Source organism: Bombus pascuorum, chromosome 6 (genome assembly GCF_905332965.1).
Source record: "Bombus pascuorum chromosome 6, iyBomPasc1.1, whole genome shotgun sequence".
Classification (NCBI taxonomy): domain Eukaryota; kingdom Metazoa; phylum Arthropoda; class Insecta; order Hymenoptera; family Apidae; genus Bombus; species Bombus pascuorum.
The window spans coordinates 8,983,817-9,003,779 of NC_083493.1; the positions used below are offsets into that span (position 1 = coordinate 8,983,817).

Genomic DNA, 19,963 nt, shown 5'->3' on the forward strand with positions numbered 1-19,963 from the left:
TATATGATTACGTATATATAATTAATTAAAATTTTATCAATATACCTAATTATGTATATATGTTTGTTTTTACATGTAAATTAAATTTATTTTTTAAATATTATGAATTAAAATTCGTAAAATATATGATGCTATTTACCAAAACAGTGTTGTGATTTCCGTTTAATCTTTCATAAATACATGTCAGAAATAAAAATGTAAATTAAAAATATTTTTATTTAAAAGTCAAAATATTTAATTTTATGAAATAAACTTTTCAAATATTGCGCTATCTTTATCCAATGTTACATTTGTTATACGCATTAAGAAGCATTCCACTTCTCTATTATACACCACTATTGATAAGTGGATTCCACTTCCATACTTAACCCGAACCTAACCCGAACCTAACCCGAACCTAACTCGAGTCTGGTAACACTGCTTCCACTCATTGTCAGTCGTCGGTCGTGTATCGTCGCTTCTACTCAAGTCATATTATTCACATTCTGTAGTGCCTTTATGTAGTAGAAGTATGACGTGTATAAGGATGTAGTTTCTTCCATATATATATTTTTAATTATATTCACCTTCTGCTGCAGTGTCAGTAACTGTGAAGTAAACTCCAAACTTTTATGTAATAGCCATGAAAATTCCGAAATATACAACTTTTTCTTTTAAATATTGAATTTGCTGTATGTTCGCGTCAGACATTACTTGCAAGTATAGTGAAAGTTGTCCGTGTCTTTGACCTAATTCAATTCCTTATATTCCTTGGGCACAAATGTACATTTGCAACATTCCAAAATAAGATAAGCTTGTTATATAATAATTATTGTTGATAATATTATATGGGAATTAACATACGAAAAGAACAGAAACTTGAGTTGCCATAATGACGAGTACGGACGCACGTGACGTAATCCGAGTTGGGTCTCGGAAAAGCGAGGTAAATGTACAAATACTTTAATTTTTTATAAGAAAAGAGAAAGTATGATTTTGTTATATTCTTATAGCTTGCCATTAATTACTGCTGTAATTTGCAAAATTTTATATGGTTGGAAATAATAATAATTAGATAAATACGCTCTGTGATTATTCTTCAGAATTTAAAAAAGGATAAAAGACAATATTCTTTCCATAGCTTTATCTTAAAATAGCTCTTTTCATCCATTTTAAAGAGTTATAAATTATACTTGACATGCAAATGACATAATATATGATTTATAAAATGTCATAAGATAATTATTGTTCTTGAATGTACATTAGTCAGCAGTTTTTAATATTGTATTTTGATGCTTTATGTATTGGAAAATATTTAGTATTTATTTCATACTATGTATTTTGAATCTGTAGTATGTAGTATGCCTTAGCAAATATATATAGTACAAATATAACTGCATATCTTATACTAAATTTTAAATATTATTATAATTATTTCAGTTGGCTTTGAAACAAACGAAATATGTAATAGAATGTTTAAAAGAATATCATCCAACAAAAGAATTTCAAATAAGTAAGTAAAATTATATATACAAATTTTTATTTATTTAAAATTCTAAAATTTGTTTATTAATAATTTATTAAACATTGATTTATTATAATATACGTAACATGTATATATATGCTTTAAAATTTTTTTATATTGTCATTGTTAATAAATAATCATTACGCACATGCACAAACACACACATACACATTAAAATTAAAACTCTTATATAATATATAAATCATAGTAGACATTATATACAAACTTATATAAGAAATATCTATATGACTTCTTGTATATGTATTTATCTGTAGATAATTTGTTTCTATAGAAATCTTTAATGAACTTTTGAATGATAAATTATGAATCTAATTTGCAGTTACAATGGTGACCAAAGGAGATAAAATCTTAGATAAATCTTTACCTAAAATTGGGGAAAAATCTTTATTTACAGAGGAATTGGAACTTGCCCTTGAAAGTGGTCGTGTTGATTTTGTGGTACATTCATTAAAAGATTTACCAACATCATTACCAGAAGGAATGGCATTAGGTGCGATATTAAAGTGAGTATAAAATAAAGTTAGTGATATTGTAAGCAAATGTAATATTCTATTCATGTTTTGCTACTTCAAAATGGTGGTTTATTTGGAATTTAAATTTGTAATAAAATTATCATATTCATGAAAGGAACGTACTACATATGTAAAATATGTCTATAGTCTATGTAGATAATTCTGGTTAAATTTTATTAAGTACAGCACTTTCAAATATATTATTTAACTTTAATATCTCTTTCTTGTATTTATATTTAATGGAAAAAAAATGTTACTATAATATCTGACAATATAATATAATATGTTTTCAAAATATTCTTATAATTTTACTATGCATATTTTGTACATTTCATTAAGTTTACATTAGATAAAGTAAAGCTTTTGAAATTTTAAGTAAATATTTTTATAGACGTGAAGATCCACGTGATGCAGTTGTTATGTCTAAGAAGTACAAAAATGAAACATTATCTACCCTACCAAAAGGTAGTGTGATTGGTACTAGTTCATTGCGTAGAACAGCCCAGTTAGTTAGAAATATGCCACACTTAAAAGTGGAAAATATTCGTGGCAATTTAAATACTAGATTAAGAAAACTAGATGATGAAAATGGACCTTTTGCAGCAATTATTTTGGCAGTTGCTGGTTTAAAAAGATTGAATTGGGAAAATAGAATAAATCAGGTGATTTTTACTACAGTTTTGTATGAAATTATAATAATTTTATTTTTCATTATATATTACAATTATAATAATTTCATAATGAAAATTTCTGCATTTTTTATTACATTTTATTCTGATAGATACTGGAACCAGAAGAAGCATTATATGCTGTTGGACAAGGTGCATTAGGGGTTGAATGTCGAGAGACAGATTGGAAAATATTGTCTCTTTTAGAGCCATTATATGATGTGGAAACAACTTTAAGATGTGTATGTGAACGTTCTTTTCTAAAGACATTAGGTGGTGGATGTTCAGCACCAGTTGCTGTTTCTTCAGATTTGAAAAATAAAACTCTTACGCTTACTGGTGCTGTATGGTCTTTAGATGGGCAGAAAATTATCAAATGTACTTCTGAAAGTAAACTTTATATACCTGATGATGATGGAGAACCTCCAAAGTAAGCAAATAAGTTAAATAGATTATAATGAATATATTATGTTATTCAAAAAATTTTCATTTGTTGCATGATAGAAAATGTCCATATCGAGAACCACAACTGTACTGTAGTATTGCACCTGGCAAAGTAAGCAATTTAAGTCTTTTGGGTGCTGAGGAGCTTGGTAAAGATCTTGGGAAAATTCTTATACAAAAAAACGCTCTGGATGTTATGGCGGAAGCGAGAAATGAAATTTTAAACTCAAAATAGCGCTCATAAACTGCGATATATAAATTAGTTTTTCTTGATGATGAAAACAAATTAAAAAAATACGGAATTCAAAAATTTTAATTCTGATATTCCATTAATTTAGAAAGATATAAAATCTAACTTATAAAAGTTTCATAGTATATTATTGCACACTTTATCATAATTTAAAATGATTAAGAAGGTTTATCATATATCATATATTTCACAATGTTCATTGTGATAACTATATTTAATTGCTCAAATTGTACCTCGTTTGTTGCTTTGTAAATGTAAAAAGAATTGTACAGAACTGACTATAATATTAAATACAATTTAAGTAAAAGCTATACACTGCCGCATTATAATTTTCAAGTTATGCAAAACGTTATTGCATTATTTATAATAATTTGCACCATTTAACACGTTGAAATAAAGTTATAAATACAAAGGAGCTATATTTGAAAACTTTATATATACATGTAAATATTGTCTATTTTTTTAATACAAATATCATTATCAAGAAAACTAATTATATTAACATAGGTATTAGGATGAAATATGTTTACAGAATATTATATTATGAAAAATATACAAAATTTAGTGTTCACATTTTAATTCGTTAAATGATTTTAATGATAATAACGAGTTAATTTATCATTGCAAAGCATTTTAAGGCGATTTATCTCGATTCAAACATTGATCATTATACCTATACATATGTATTTCTCGTTTTTTATTCTTACTGTGGGCACTTTTTTGATATTTTTTTTGCTTCCTTTTACTTTTATCCATTATATCAAGGATATGTGTTCATTCATTTTGCTGTCTGAAGAAATGAAATTGTACATTTGTACATTGATTGGGAGCTACCTGTATAGTGGTAATGACTGATCAGATAACTCTGTAGTTAATAGAAATAATATTTGTAAAACATTGTATAATGTAGTTATGTTGAGGGGAAATTAAAGGACATAACATATTATGTTATATTTTGTTTTATTGAAAGAAAATATGTTTGATAATTTCTTTATAAAAAATACTTTCAAATCTTAATTTTGATATTGCATTTCTTTTTTTAAATAACTACATAAATTACATTATATTCATTAAAAATTTTTAATACAGAAGGTATTACTGAACGTATTCCTTTTTTTATTAATAACATTTATTTAATTCCGCATGATACAGTTTTATAAGAAAAACAATTTTTGCTAAATACTAAGATATAAACAGATTCTTTCTTATTGCCTTTACTTTATAAGAATAGAACATTTTTTTATACAAAAAATAATTATAAAGTGTTTAGTATGCTAGTGAGTACCGTTGAAAATAATGTCATGTACATATGTTTATAATGATACATCTATTACAAGGATATTAATTTTATATTCCCAAGGTAGAATATATATTTGCATAAATTTGTGCAAATTTTATAAAATATATTCATTATGAATATATAGTCATAATAGTATTCTTTTAGCCATTCGTAAATGCTTCTAGGAAATAACATGTTATTTAGGATCACATTTCACATGAATTCCTTTTTACGGGAGTATAATATTTCAACATGTTACAACAACCAATACATAAAATTATTCTGAAACTTCTATAGCACTAATTATATTAGCTTTTATAATAAGATCAATGCACTTCTTAATTACTTTTATACTTCTGCTCATTCTTAAAATTGTGAAATATTTAACAAATATGAACAATTTATTATATTCATATCGTATAAAGAAAATCTTGTGTGACTAGAGGATCTTTCTAGAGTTTGTGTGTTATATATATGTATCTTCTGCTATTTTAATTAACACATACTTAGTCTGCATACTATAACTCATTATTGTGGCAGTCACAATTTTAAAAATAGCTAATGAAAATTTTTAAATAGAGATTGTATTTAGAAATGAATACAAGAATTTCTTCCATTTATAATTTAAATGCATATAAGTAATCACGTTTTTACTTAGTAATATACAATTAAGGAATATGGAAGTTTAGTCAAGGAGAATAAGATATATAATCAAAAAGCTTGACCAGATTAAAGACACACAAATGTCTACACCATCAAAAAAAAAACATACACTTTCTACTAATGCTTTGATTTTATTTTTTGGAATATTCAACCCAATTTGTATAGTATTTTACTCAACATCTTCCTCAGCCATTGAAATTTGAGTTGATAGTTTCTGTAACAATAAGTGAGAAACCAAATTTTCCCCTTTCATTGTCCCTATTAAAAGATTAGTTTTGTTACATACCTGGCTAATAGGTTGTAATCGTTGTAATAAAAGGTGAAAAATTTGTGGTGGCAGTGTCTTTTGAAGAACTTGTAACAACTGTGCAGGTTGTCCACAAACTGCAACTGCATTTCCTAAGTGTTCAATTCCTCCTTCTACATCACCACATGTAAGCATTTCTTCTCCTAGTTGGACCTTTAAAACATATTATGGTAATATAATAAAAGAAAATTAATTGACTAATATTTGATAAATAGTTAACAAATACAATATTACCTCTTGTAAGAAAAATCTTTGTACTACTTCATGATCTTTCAAATCTTGGATTTTTGAAGTAGAACTCTGGGCTTGTTTCTTTGCTTTTCTACCTACAAGCATGAAATAATAATATTAAGCTTTATATATCTAGTATATATATTGAAATACTTTTTTCAAATCTTAAACTATATTTATAAGAGACTCTAAAATATTAACAATGAAATTTAATAAAATAAAAAAATATAATTTTCTGAAAATAATGAATTATCTTTATGAATAGTTATTAAAATAATTGACAAATATTACAAGTGTTTTTTATACAGAATCATAAATAGCATGGATGAGCTATGTATCACATGGTTTGGAAAAACTATCTAATAGCTTCACTTACGTTCACGCAATTTCTTTTTGAAATCTGGATCACTACGACGCTTTTGATCGAAATAAAAGCAATATCCAACAAAAATTCCAGCTATGCCAACAGCAATACCCACTGCAGCCTTTGAAATCATGGTCATCATAAAATTTACGAAATTTACAAACTCCCTGCCGAACATGGGCCAGTCTAGGAAAGGCTGCGTCTGCTATCAAACGAATAGAATTTAGCTGCAGAAACAGCATTTCAATATATTCCAGACTGATGCATTAACATAAAAAAATCCCCTAGGTTCATAAATACTTCCTATGAAAACCTTCACCAGCCTTTATTCTATCTTTACATATTATTTTGTATATATATTAAATTAAATTAAGTAAATTAATATTAGTGTAAGGTTAATGTAAATAATTAATGTAAATAATATTTAAATTTACATTTGTAAAATTTCTAATCAAAAGGGTACACTGTGTACAGTTGGAGAATGCGCGCCAAAATACGGGTGTAGAGGATCACAATTTTCTGATAAAAGATTTTAGAAAGCTAGTTAATATATTACATTCAACTATATGTAAAGTTATTAATTAATCTGTTGAAAAATGCCATTAATAAAAAAACCTATGCGTTATGCACATCCAGAGGGACACACAGATGTTTGTTATTTTACTGGTGAAAAGTAAGTAAAGATATAAATACTAGTCAACATTTTTTCATACACTTTATGATATTTTTTGTTAATACTTTTAATATAAATATATCTTATTAATTAAGTATTTTTTAAACTATTTCTTTTGTTTACAACTTTTTAGTGATATAAAAAGAAACATTAGAGGAAACCTCAACGCATTCAAAGCAATCTTTTAAGAATACAAAAAAACATGTAATTAGAAAGATAATATCTATATTTTTAGGGGAGGGCTTGTTACTTGTGGATCTGATGGAGATGTTCGATCCTGGTTAAATCTAATGGATGATGATCCAAGTGCATGTTGTGTCTCAGAACAAGCTATATCAGTTGTATCAAAGGTATAAATACTAAATGAAAATGTTAATTATGAAATCTATTTTTATATACTTACTGATATTCATAATTTTTTACAAATCTTTCAATGATTTCAGAATGGAAAAATATTTGTTGGTAATGATAATAATACAATTCAAGTTCTTAGTTATCCAGATCTTGAAAAAGAAGGAATAGTTACTAGATTTTCAGCACCTGTTTCAGCATTAGCAACAACAAAAAATAGTAACATTATAGTCTCAGGAGGCTGGTATGTAAAATATACATAAAGCATTTTAATAATTTTTAATTAATATATATTTAATACATATTACATTTTAGTGATATGAGAATACAAGTTACGGATATTAATACATCAGATAACATAGAACTAATAGGTCATGAAGCTCCTATACTAGGTTTGTCTTTGGATCCAAAAGAAGAGTTCGTGGTAAAATATATGCTTTATGTGTTTTCTGTTTTTATGTAATGATACTTTTTATAATATTTGATTTATGTAGGCATCATCAAGTGCAGATGGTACAATACGAGTATGGAATATTAAAGAAAAACGTGTTGCAAATATTTGGGCCAATGCTGTGCCCAAATGTAATTCATTTTTTACAGCTAAAATGTATAATGTACCTTCATTTCATCCTAAGGATGGAAGTTACCTTGCATATCCTAGTGCAAAAGATGTAGTTATAGTTGAAAGATCTTCTTGGAAGGAATTGTTCCGTTTAAAATGTATTAATATGAAAACTGTATGCTGTCTTTTATCTAAATATTTTATTTGATATAATATGTATTCTATTATATTATTATCTTCATTTAAGGAAATTAATATATGTAAGTTCTCCGAATGTGGCACATTATTAGCTGCTAGTTCAGTACAAGGAGAAATAGTTGTTTGGGACGTAAAAAGTAAAGAATTAATTGGCTATATTGAGCATCAACAGAATGCTAAAATTACTGCATTATCTTGGAATATTGATAAATCAGATGAAATTGCATTCTGTGATTCTTTAGGCCAATTAGGATGTATTGATGTTGTAAGTACATATATGTAAAACATATATATTATTTTTAAAATTTTAAAAATAAATGTATCATTTTTATATGTTTAGATAATTTCCAATAAGACAACAAGTAATGAATTACCTTTAGAAACAAATGGAGATGTTGAAGATAGTAATGTTGATATTCCAGAAGATGATGATGATGATGATGGCGGAAATGTTATATCTTTAAATAAAATTAAAGCATCAATAGAATTTGAAGATGATCAAAAAAGTCATTCTGATATAGTGTCTGAAAAATCACAACGTGATGCAAATGTTTTTATACCTGAAATTCATTTACAACCGCCATTTCAACCTGGTTCATCACCAGTACATTTGTTATCTCGATTTATGGTAACATTTTTTGTAATATGGTATTATTATATATGTACAAATATATACATACATATATTAAAATGTTAATTTTCATAATATATAGGTGTGGAATGATACGGGTATGGTAAGATGCTTTACATCTGAAGATGGAGACGAATCTAGTATTGAAGTAGAATTTCATGATGCGGCAGTACATCGTAGTATGCATATCAATAATTACTTAAGACACACAATAGCTGCTTTATCACCAGAAGCATTTGCATTAAATTGTCCATCAAGTAGTGATACACGAAGCAAACTTGTTGTAATAGCATTACAAGGTTAATACTATACATAATTATCGCTTGAACCAGATTTATTCAATTTATTTAAAAAGTAATTACATAATTGGATGAAAAATAGGTTGGGGTTCTGGAAATAAGGAATGGTCATTAGATCTTCCTGAAGATGAAGAAGGACATTGTGTTGCAGCTGGTGATAATTTTGTAGCGCTTGCAACGTCCAGGAGACATTTAAGAATTTTTACTGTAGGAGGCACACAGCGTGAAATTGTAGCTCTGCCAGGTTCTGTAGTAGCAATGAATGGACTGAAAAATAATTTAGTACTTGCTTATCATACTGGAACAGGTATTTTGATCATTCTCACTTTTTATTTTTTAACAAGTTCTTGCTAAAAAATGAGATATTTAAATAGGAGCGTCAGGAGATCAGTGTATGAATTTACTGTCAATTCAAATTCGGGGAGTAAATTTAATTAGTCGAACACTATGTCTTCCTTTGTCACCATCATCAGAATTAATGTGGTTAGGAATTACCGATTTTGGATCCCCTATAACAATGGATGCTGATGATGTTATAAGAGTATATAATAAAAAGTCTTCTTTATGGAAAGTGGCCAGTGATATGAGTGAACAAGTAAGAAATATATTTCACTACATTACATCCGTTATATTACATTAATAAATTTGGAACAGTCTAAGGGTAAAGCAGATCATTATTTTTTAATTGGGATAAACGAACAACAAAGTATCGCTCGTTGCATTTTATGCAAGGGAAGTCATTATCCGCCAACTACACCTCGTCCAGTAATAACAGAAGTATCGTTACGTCTGCCGCTTTGTGAACCTGAAACTGAGAAAACGGAAAAAGAATTAAAATTATGGAAGTTAGGAACCAGTCCTCCAAAAGAGAATGAAGCAGTGCTGTCTCTTATTGCGGTAAATTTAATATTCGTGATTTATTAAATTTATAAATTATTGGTGTATCTTTCTAAGTATTTATTAATTTTATTTAATTAGCTTGCTTGCCGAAGTAATTTGGAGTATCGAGCGGTAGAATTATGCGAACAAATCGCTTCAGAAAAAGTTATAGAATTGGCAATTAAATATGCACGAAGAATAAATCGAATAGCTTTATCCAATAAATTGGAGTCGATTGCTGATATAAAGGTAGAAGAAAAGAAGGAGGACATAGAAAATAATGACAACAATGATGAACATATCAATAAAAGTGACGATGAAGAACTGAATAATGATATTGAAGAGCCCACACCTTCATTAACTATTACGAAAAAGCCAGATATAGAAATTAAACCATTATCTATGACTGAATCATTATCCATAAGAAGAAGTAATCCTTTTTTAAAAAGTGGAAATTCTCCGGCGACGAAAGGTATTATTACTAGAATTGGGGATGAAATGGGGAGAGTTATCTTAGTTTAATTATATTTTCAAATTTTATTTTTAATGTAAAATAGGATTAGCTGGGTTAGAAATAGCTCCAGAAAAACCACAGAAGTTAACAACACTAACACCTATACCTTTAAAGTCTAAAACAAAAGAGGCAAAAGATGGGCCAAAGAAAGAAACGTTCGTCAGTTGGTACGCTAGAAACAAAAAAAGTTTGCAGGAGGAATTTCCCGAGTTGAGTGCTGCAGATTTAACAAAAACTGCCTTGGCAAGATACAAAGAAGAGAGTACAGTTTCACAAAACAATACTCAGGAGACCTCGGAATCGAAAAAAAGAAAATTAAGTCTGGAGAATGAACAAAATAACGAACCAAAACGTTCCTCAAGTAAAATGCTTAGCTCGTTTGCATTTGACAAATGAATACTTATTTAAAATGTAAAAAAATACAATTTTATAATTTTATACAATTAATATTTATTATCTTCCATCAATATTTTTTATTATGTTATACAAAATAGACGTAAAAATATCCTGTTTTAAAAAGAGCTTATTTATTCATATCTATTAATGTTTGTAGTACAATAGTACAATAGTAGATTAACCTAACCCCAATCATTCTAGTAATTATTACAATTATTACTTACTGTTAGATACAATACAGAGATATGATGATAACATACACGATCAAAAGTATCGATAAGGTAGATATTTCTTAACTTGATAGCTTCGCTTCTGATGTACATCGATAAAACAGATAAAGAACAGAGTCGAGGCTCTTTCAGTTTAGCTCAGTCTCTCAACAAAAGTTGAGGCTTTTAAAGATTTAGACACGCGTGGTATTTTGTAGATAGTAGTTGCATAAATTGAAATAGAATTTTAACACAAAATTGACAGAAATTTTAAAATACAATGCTTGAAAAGGCGATAAAAGGTAAGGTAATATATATATTTGGCATGGTTACATCTACTACATTTATTCCTGTTAACATTTGAAACACAACATGAGTCTAAATATACATTCAATTTTGTGGTATAATCCGCGCGTCTTCAATTGCATCATCGAAATGTGAACGTGAAAAAATAATTGAAATTTATTATTTATGCTGAATCTACAAAGATAAAAAATCAGTAATCAGAGAAACAATTTTTGGACATAGGTTTTATTCATATAACCTGATATCGTAATATAGAGAAATATAGAGATATACTTACTTAATTTCAAAAAGTGAATATCTTTTTTCTTTTTACACTTTCCATTTAGGGATTAGCAATTAATAATGAAATATATGGGTTTTATTAAAATCACAACGAAATTCTTTAATGTTTTAGATTTTGATAAATTAAAATCTTTTCTGTGATATGTACTTGTCATTTGTTTACCTAAATAAAATAAAATATATGTTCTTCACCTTAGAAAATATAATTTAGAAATCGAAAGATAAAATTTTTTTTGTTGAGAAAACAAAAAGGATAAAAATTAGTTAAGAAATGATACATTTATTACTACATGAAAATTTCAGTTTTAATCTTCAACCGTTCAATTAAATTTCGACATTCTGCCTTTTAATATTTTTTGTATGGAAATTTAGAAGCATAATTTATAAATTATAGGAATACAGTTAATGTAAAAATTCTGTTTGTTTTCAAATGCTTTATCTATGATCTATTAATAAATGACCTATATTACTAGTTATATATTCTTTATTTATTAAACAGATTTCTACATTTCCAAACTGATCGAAATGTATTAGAATAGAAAAAATACATATTTATTAACAGATAGAATTTTATTTCTTAATGACACGAATTATTTTTATGTAAAGGACTTACTTGACTAATTTACATATAATGCGTACATAGTTCGAAATACATTAGATCGATTAGGAAAAAAGAATTTTTGAATTGCAAATATTTAAAAATATATTCATAGAATTTGCTGTTATTTTCCTTCTATCTATTCATACATACTTTTCAAATACTTTTGAATTTTATTTTAGACGCGTACGTAATTTGCGTATTAGAAATTTAAATGTACATACACATATTTCTGTCATGATTTTCTAAAGATTATAACGTTTTAATATTACTGTATAATAATAATACTTACTTATAATATACTTAAACACTGTACTTATATACATACATATTTCGATAAACATGTTATTAACTCAGATAAATTTTTTTCGGATTTCAAAATTATGTTACAGTAATCTGAGTAACATATACATGTCATATAAATATCGTTTGGAAAGTTACACTTGGAAAGTTGTATGTTGCGATTATTCAGTTATAAGTATGTTTAATAATGATAAGTTACGATAGCTTTTTTGTGGTTTTATAATATGTTTGCAAGTTGTTTTACCTTGTTGGTAACTTTTACATGTAGTAACGCTTTTAACGTTATTAATAATATTAGTTTTACATTAATATTATTGAGTTTCGTAGTAAGAATTAATGAATATATATATATATATATACGTGAGATAAAAATAAATTCTAGTTTTATCACAGACATTATCTATAACGCAAAAGAATTGATATTTTCCATCCGTCGATAATGTAGAAATGATTGGCGGCAATTATAATTTAAATTATACGTATGCATTTACATATGTATGATAGTAGCGTTTCTTTTATTTCAATCTAATTTAATTGTTATCATTGTAATTTCAATTTTATTATTATGGTATTATGTACTAAGATGTAGAATTATTTACATGTAATAATTGATAACTAAGAATGATCTGTTTCAGAACATGCACCATTAGATGTTATACAAAATGCTATGGGTGTGATGGGCCCATGGCACATTGTTATTGCTGTGGCATTGTCTCTTGTAAAATTTCCGGTTGCTTGGCATCAACTTTCCATTGTATTTCTTGCACCACCAACTAATTTTACATGTGCTGCTCCAATCTCAACCACTAATGTGTCTACAATAATGAAATGTTATATAGATGTAGGGAATGGTACAATGGAGAAGTGTACAAGTTTTAAATATGATAGGCGCACATTTAAAGAGAGTATAATAACTCAAGTAAATTGAACTTTCAATTATCCTACTTCCAAGAAATGAGTTTACAAATTACTGCACATAATTATTTTCAGTGGGACTTGGTCTGTGATAGAGAACAATTAGCAAATTTTGTACAATCTTGTATAATGTTTGGAGTTCTTATTGGTAACTTAGTGTTCAGTATAATGGCCGATCGGTATGCTAAATATTATTACGATGTAATAAAAAGCATAAATAATAAAAATAATCTTTGTTCCTTTTTCAGAATTGGTAGAAAAAAGCCTTTGATGATTGCCATAGGATTACAGTCATTAACTGGATTTATAAGTGCATTTGTTCCATGGTTTGAACTATTTGTGATATTTAAATTTATTTCTGCTGTAGCTACAGGTGGTACTATGCTTGTTAGTTTTGTTTTACGTAAGTATAATTGATAAATTATATAAATAACATAATATATAGATTTATGAATGTATATAATTTAATACGTAATAAATTATAGTTATGGAGATTGTAGGAGTAGAATGGCGTTCAATTATGTCAGTCCTTTTCCACGTGCCATTCTTACTGGGTCACCTAATGAATCCTTTAATTTCATATTTAACACATACGTGGGATGGTTTTCAAATGGCAGTTTCCATACCATCCCTTTTCTTATTATCATATTATTGGTACGTAATATTAATCATTTAATACTAACAATATTAATTTAGAAACATTATTAATACTAAACATTTCTGTGCCATTAAGTTGGAGTAGAGTTTAAACATATTTTTATACATTGTAGGATTATACCTGAATCACCAAGGTGGTTACTTGCTGTTGGCAAGCTATCAAAAGCAGAACAAATTCTAGTCAAAGCAGCTGGCAGAAATAAAATACCAATAGAAAATGTTAAAATAGCAATTGAAACATATGAAAGCAATATTGGACTTCGTCATAAGCAAAGCAAAGAAAAATATAATATAACACACTTGTTTAGAACTCCCAATTTAAGATTAAAAACTATTTGTGTATGTTTTAATTGGTTTGTGTGTGGTACTTGCTTTTTTGGATTAGCACAGTATATGGGTTACATTGATGGTAACATTTTTGTAAATGTTGCTGTATCAGGTAAGTCTATATAATACCTATTTTCATCTAACAAAGATACATATTTAAAATTTGATATAATATTTTCAGCTGCTGTTGAATTGCCTGGAACTATAGTAGTTTTATTTTTAATATCACGTGTATCGCGTTTAAGAATTCTAATAAGTGGAAATCTTCTATCTGCTGCAAGTTTGTTATTACTAGCTGTGATATCAAATTCAAATTTCACAGTACTTTTGGCTACATTAGGTCTTGCAGGAATGTCACTTAGTTTTCCAACAATATATCTGTATAGCAGTGAGGTATTTCCAACTGTAATTAGAAATGTTGGTGTTGGTTTAGGAAGTGTTTGCGCAAGGATTGGAAGTATGATTGCTCCATATATTGCAACAATGGTAATATTTTTTTTCTTATTATATGCTTAATCCATATGTATTTTATGACAGTAGTATAATAACGTTATATTGAATTGTATGTATATTTAGGGAAAAGTTGCACCATGGTTACCACCATTAATATTTGGAACTGGACCATTACTTGGTGCTTTATTATGTTTCCTACTACCAGAAACAATGAACTGTGAATTACCAGAAACTATTGAAGATGGTGAAAATTTTGGGAAGTAAGTATATACAGAGAGGAAATTTTCTGGTATAAAGTAAAATGATTTTAAATAATATGTATTAATTTCTTTATTTTTAAATAGCTTATTATAAATTCTGATCGTTATTACAGAAAACAGACTGAAAAAGGCGCAACAAATAATATTTATTTAAAATTAACAATAAGAGGGAAGCCCATAATAAAATAATGAAACAGATTCTGTCTCTTAAAAGAATAAATTTACAAATTTTATATTAAAAACTGTAATTGTATATATATATATATATATTTTTATTATAATAAATATATAATGCTTTATAATTAACAATTTAATTTATTCTTTGCATTCTATTAAATTATTTCAGTATGTATATAAATATTTTATCAAAAATAATTTTAACAATTACTAATATAGTATTTAATGTAAAGTGAATGTCTGAATATATCTTTTTATACTAGCTTTATAATATACTCTTATTTATCTGATTATTTATCTGTCTAAAAAGACAGATTTTTCATGTTATCTAATACTATATTTAAAATTTATGTATATACATGTATATTTACGTTATTAAATGAAAAAAATATGTATACATGTTTATTAAAAAAGTGATAAAATTTTTTACTTAAAACTATCTTGTTTATAAAATGTAAATAATATTAGACAAAACATGTTAAAATAAATCAGCCTTTTTTACATTTGTTGATATGGACAGTCATTAAGATAAAGAGGTTCATTTGAGTTGTTCTGTAGTAATTAAACTATAGTATATACATAACACTATAGTTAAGCTATAAAAACATTTAATTATTATATATATGGCAACATATTTTGTAGTCTTTTCTGTTTTGTGATGAAAAGTAACTAGATATTTTCTGTAGCCTAAAACTTAAATAAAGAAAGTAGAAAAATTCAGGCTCTGATAGATAATTTCAGTCCTATATTTTAATATAGATAAAAATATAATTCAATTTGTAGTTTGACCTAAATAAAATACTTTACTGGGTAAAGCACTAACTACTCCACTAGTTTTTTTATGGACAGCATCAAACATATGGTTACCATACTTGACAGTATTACCAAGAGATCCAAACCACGAAGACATAATGTTTTTAGATGATGGTTTTTCTATATGATTTATCGCACCTAGAACACAATTTATTTATTGTATAACATAGTATTTGTAAAACTTTATAAAATGACTTACCCATGAAAAACTTCAAGATTGCTTCATTTACTGTATCTGGTTTTTGTTGGTGTGGAAAATGTTGTGCTTCGGAGATTACTTTCACATTAAATTTCTCAACATATTCAGAACTTTGAACAACACTTTCTATTGTTACAATTGGATCCATATTTCCAATTATAAGCAAGGTTCGAGTAGAAATTTGATCACGAGTATCTGTATTAAGTCTTATTAAAGGAAGATTTCTGTAATAATTGATTGCACCTGTCCAGTCCTCTGTAATTAACCATTTTAATTTTGTCATCTTTTATATATACATAATAGGCAGTATTTAAATTTTTTTTAGTTTATTTACCTTTCCTACTAAATGCATATTTATATGCTTCTACATAATCATTCTCGTTGTTTGCATTATTTAGTTGAAGATGTTGAAATGCGTCATTTATGATTGATAAGTCTTCTTTAAGAGCATCAATTTCAGGCAAAAATGGTAATCTACTAAAATGTATCCATCTAAACATTAACAAATAAATAAATGGACATATATATCTCAGAAATAAAATATGTTAGAAAATTTATAGATATAGTAGATTTACTTTAAATCAAAAATAGAATCTCCAGGTCTCCCGTTCCAATACAAATTAGGATGTGGGCATGAAATTGCAACAAATTTATGAATCATGTCTCCATATAGGGCTACCATATACCATCCTAAAAGTCCTCCTAAATCATGACCGATTATACTGCATTGCTTTACTCCAAGAGTTAAAATAAATTGTTTCAATTCCTCAATTAGAACTTGTATCTTGTAACAACTTTTAGCTGCTGGTTTATCACTATCTCCAAACCCCTTCAAATCTATTGCTATTACTCTGGATGAATAAAGATATAATTAACATAAAAAAAGTAGTCTTATGATTTTATTAAAATATTAAAAAGAATAAATTTTAAACCTATAATGTTGAGTAAGACATGGTATTTGTTTTCTCCAAGATAACCAACAATCAGGAAATCCATGTAAAAGTAATATAAGTGGATCATTTTTATTTCCGGCTTCTACATAATGGAATTTTACACCCTGTAAGAGAAATGAAAATTTTCCTCTTAGAACAAATTCTTGTTTTTATTGTTTCCTATCTTTCTATTATTTTATTATTCAATCAGTTATTACTATTAAAAGATATTTTAGTATTATTAAATTAAAAATAGATGCATTTTGTTTGTTAAGAAGAAGTTTTAAGTTTTCATGTATAGATGTGAGCAATAACAAATTAATGATAAATAAAAACAAACAGCGATAAGAAAAAGATTGACACGAGATAAATTGGATTGTGCTCTAAAAGAAATTGACACAGATGTTTTCGACATCCATTAAAAATATATGTATTATAATCGTATCTATCAATCAAAATCGGATGTGCATCAGACTATTAGGTTGCCAAGAGTTATCAGAGGTCGACCATAATACATTTTTTGAACGCTTACAATCGAAATTCGATGTTACGTTATGTACTTACCCTATTAAACTATAACAGACTTTGTAATTATATACATACTTACCTTAATTTTTACGTAAGAATGAGTTCCTAAATTATTGTCCACAAGACAAGGTGGAGGTTTATCTCGCTGTTGCATCATAAAAAACTTCTTAGGATCCCAGACCCACTTAGGAAATCTTTTCACTATTAAATACAATCCATATACAAAAGAAAGAAAATGTAATTTAACTATCTCCAAAACTGATAGATAAACGATTTTATCATTTGTAATCATGATTATTAATAATAATGATTAATAATATAAGTAGAAGATTTTTTTTTAATTTGTACGTGTTAATTTTATTCTACTTATGCACTAAAACAAATTTGACTTTTAAGTTTTTGTATACATGTGTGTATACATATTTATGTACAAATGTACGTTTCGAAATATACGTGTTGTGCTAGTCAAATCGAAGAAGGTAATCAAATAATTCTTAAGTTTAATCCAAAGATATAAATCGATATCGTTTATGACGTTAGTCATACATAAAATTCCGCGCTTTCAGTGAAGTTGACAATGTATTACTGACTAAAGTTTTCATCTCTATATAGATGAGAGTAGAGGTCATCATGAGAAGCGAAGTATAGCTCCTTATCGGATCTGTGTTCAACGTCAAAATGAATTTTACTAAAGCCTACAATCAAATGTTCCTAGAAATTATGTCTTCTAAAAATGCTTACGTGACATATTTACGAAAAGCTATGAGTTCGCACTTTGATGTTTCGTCAGATATTACAGTAATGCAATGTGTAAAATACGCGATTGTACAAAATTATCTTATAATATTAAATATATTTCTCTAAAATATTATTTATTAAAATTTTCCCGGTCAAACAATTATTTTAAGTCTGATTTTAAATACATATGTACATATTAGGTTTATTTTCATTGATTTAATTTTCTTTTATAATACATAATGAAATCTATGAACATCTTTATATTGATCTTGTTAAAACAAAAGTATATCCAAAGAAATTAATCATATGTTTCACAAGATAGCTAATATTAACTAATATGTGTATATATGTATGTATTATTTAGAATTAGTAGGATCAGAAGTGATTTCTATTTTTTTAATATTCAACTGTTATACTTTTCCTTATCTAAGATAAATAAAGTTTTAGATACATGTTTCATAATGACAAAATATCTGTAAGGAAACATTTATTTCACTTTTGAATGAATTGGAAAATAGAAATGATTTAGATGAACCATTAACTAAGAATAGAATGGTCATTTCTATACAAAAATAATATGTATATTACATAAATGACTGTGAATTATAAATAGATATATAGTATATAAATGTTATAACTCACTTTTATATTTTATATCTTAAACCATTTTTTTTTTACAATAACAATTTCCGTAAAATGAAATTTATATTTCAATATCAATACTTACCATCTCACTTAATTTAATCAAAAAAATCTTGAAGTTCTTTATACAGAGTTTGCATTTGAGCAAACAGAGTCTCTTGCTTATTTCTACACAAAAATAGCACAGAACATAAAATCAGCAAATACTTGTGTTTTCTATTTCCATCTACTTTACTTCATCAACCTTTGCCTTTGGTTGCTCCTACTATCTTTTATGCTAATTTAAAAGACCTTCTGCTAAATTTTTCATAGCTATTCTGAAATCGATTTCAACTGATTTTGAACACACTGTTAGTAGTTACAGAATTATTTTTTTTATGAAAATGGACCTTTTTGGACTCTTCAGATTGTTCCTCATTAGTCATAATATAACATTTATGTAAATAAAACAATTGTTATAATAAATAAAGAAGAAAAAGCACGTTATTTCCTCTAGTGATTCGTACATTGGATGGGATACTGACCCAGAAGATGAAGAATTTGATGTGAAACCGAATGATTTATGTAAAACATAGATCGATTCCGATTGTAATTAGAGGGAAAACTTCCTCTACTGTAATTATATCAACCATTAATTTCAGTTCAGTAAATGCTATTACAGATTGTGTTTTTATTGATGCTAGATAATATCTATACGTATATCGGTAAAGTAGAACCTCTATTATTATTTCCATTATTTTGAGCCATATTATTATCTCTATTATTTTATTTATATATGTACATAGTAATTCTACGTTATTTGTATAATAAATATACAATTATTCTAATACTTTCACTATTAATAATAAAATTATTTTTAACATATCTGCTTAGAATGA

At 26.8% G+C, this 19,963-nt stretch overlaps 5 protein-coding genes across 8 annotated transcripts in view; 3 read left to right on the forward strand and 2 right to left on the reverse strand.

The window, feature by feature from the left end:
• The first annotated feature begins 179 nt into the window (after positions 1-179).
• LOC132908022 (porphobilinogen deaminase) lies at positions 180-4,350 on the forward strand. Its single transcript, XM_060961549.1, has 6 exons — positions 180-925; positions 1,420-1,492; positions 1,845-2,028; positions 2,429-2,699; positions 2,819-3,135; positions 3,210-4,350. The coding sequence occupies exons 1-6, from the start codon at positions 872-874 to the stop codon at positions 3,382-3,384; spliced, it is 1,074 nt and encodes a 357-aa protein (XP_060817532.1). The 5' UTR covers positions 180-871; the 3' UTR covers positions 3,385-4,350.
• Positions 4,351-5,452: 1,102 nt separating this feature from the next.
• LOC132908025 (mitochondrial import receptor subunit TOM20 homolog) overlaps positions 5,453-19,963 on the reverse strand; it is a 78,382-nt gene continuing 63,871 nt past the window's right edge. The window contains exons 2-5 of one of the 2 annotated variants that reach the window (XM_060961556.1): positions 6,256-6,383; positions 5,883-5,974; positions 5,628-5,801; positions 5,453-5,555 (exon numbers count right to left, since the gene is read on the reverse strand). In XM_060961556.1, the coding sequence (XP_060817539.1) occupies positions 5,511-5,555; positions 5,628-5,801; positions 5,883-5,974; positions 6,256-6,382 (438 nt within the window). In that variant the 5' untranslated portion in view covers position 6,383 and the 3' untranslated portion in view covers positions 5,453-5,510. Of the gene's footprint in view, positions 5,556-5,627; positions 5,802-5,882; positions 5,975-6,255; positions 6,415-19,963 lie in introns of those variants that run through there. The other variant, XM_060961555.1, reaches the window with a different exon arrangement.
• LOC132908015 (WD repeat and HMG-box DNA-binding protein 1) lies at positions 6,537-10,894 on the forward strand. 2 transcript variants are annotated; one of them, XM_060961540.1, is made up of 14 exons: positions 6,537-6,643; positions 6,718-6,916; positions 7,152-7,266; positions 7,360-7,511; positions 7,583-7,691; positions 7,762-8,004; positions 8,077-8,292; positions 8,368-8,655; positions 8,741-8,957; positions 9,040-9,264; positions 9,332-9,552; positions 9,612-9,854; positions 9,936-10,308; positions 10,394-10,894. In XM_060961540.1, the coding sequence occupies exons 2-14, from the start codon at positions 6,840-6,842 to the stop codon at positions 10,744-10,746; spliced, it is 2,832 nt and encodes a 943-aa protein (XP_060817523.1). In that variant the 5' UTR covers positions 6,537-6,643; positions 6,718-6,839; the 3' UTR covers positions 10,747-10,894. The 2 variants fall into 2 exon arrangements, with proteins under 2 accessions (XP_060817523.1, XP_060817522.1); XM_060961539.1 differs by having other exon boundaries at positions 6,544-6,916.
• On the forward strand, positions 11,037-15,358 carry LOC132908017 (organic cation transporter protein-like). 2 transcript variants are annotated; one of them, XM_060961544.1, is made up of 9 exons: positions 11,037-11,257; positions 13,080-13,363; positions 13,435-13,538; positions 13,608-13,762; positions 13,845-14,013; positions 14,130-14,455; positions 14,525-14,829; positions 14,920-15,056; positions 15,170-15,358. In XM_060961544.1, exons 1-9 carry the CDS (start codon positions 11,236-11,238, stop codon positions 15,243-15,245), a joined length of 1,578 nt encoding a protein of 525 aa, XP_060817527.1. In that variant the 5' UTR covers positions 11,037-11,235; the 3' UTR covers positions 15,246-15,358. The 2 variants fall into 2 exon arrangements, with proteins under 2 accessions (XP_060817527.1, XP_060817528.1); XM_060961545.1 differs by having other exon boundaries at positions 11,038-11,257; positions 15,141-15,289.
• On the reverse strand, positions 15,959-18,402 carry LOC132908021 (epoxide hydrolase 4-like). The gene is made up of 6 exons (XM_060961548.1): positions 17,785-18,402; positions 17,178-17,302; positions 16,821-17,096; positions 16,580-16,737; positions 16,246-16,500; positions 15,959-16,184 (listed from the first exon to the last, which is right to left on the reverse strand). The coding sequence occupies exons 1-6, from the start codon at positions 17,995-17,997 to the stop codon at positions 16,006-16,008; spliced, it is 1,206 nt and encodes a 401-aa protein (XP_060817531.1). The 5' UTR covers positions 17,998-18,402; the 3' UTR covers positions 15,959-16,005.

Coding starts and splice junctions, on each gene's coding strand:
- LOC132908022 (XM_060961549.1), top strand. CDS start 872: ATGACGAGTACGGACGCACGTGACGTAATCCGAGTTGGGTCTCGGAAA. Junction 926..1,419: donor TTGGGTCTCGGAAAAGCGAG/GTAAATGTACAA, acceptor TAATTATTTCAG/TTGGCTTTGAAACAAACGAA. Junction 1,493..1,844: donor AACAAAAGAATTTCAAATAA/GTAAGTAAAATT, acceptor TCTAATTTGCAG/TTACAATGGTGACCAAAGGA.
- LOC132908015 (XM_060961540.1), top strand. CDS start 6,840: ATGCCATTAATAAAAAAACCTATGCGTTATGCACATCCAGAGGGACAC. Junction 8,656..8,740: donor ATTTGTTATCTCGATTTATG/GTAACATTTTTT, acceptor CATAATATATAG/GTGTGGAATGATACGGGTAT. Junction 8,958..9,039: donor TGTTGTAATAGCATTACAAG/GTTAATACTATA, acceptor GATGAAAAATAG/GTTGGGGTTCTGGAAATAAG.
- LOC132908021 (XM_060961548.1), bottom strand. CDS start 17,997: ATGATTACAAATGATAAAATCGTTTATCTATCAGTTTTGGAGATAGTT. Junction 17,303..17,784: donor ATTCTTACGTAAAAATTAAG/GTAAGTATGTAT, acceptor TTTCTCTTACAG/GGTGTAAAATTCCATTATGT. Junction 16,185..16,245: donor AATCTTGAAGTTTTTCATGG/GTAAGTCATTTT, acceptor ATTGTGTTCTAG/GTGCGATAAATCATATAGAA.
- LOC132908017 (XM_060961544.1), top strand. CDS start 11,236: ATGCTTGAAAAGGCGATAAAAG. Junction 14,456..14,524: donor TGTAAATGTTGCTGTATCAG/GTAAGTCTATAT, acceptor TAATATTTTCAG/CTGCTGTTGAATTGCCTGGA. Junction 14,830..14,919: donor CTCCATATATTGCAACAATG/GTAATATTTTTT, acceptor ATGTATATTTAG/GGAAAAGTTGCACCATGGTT.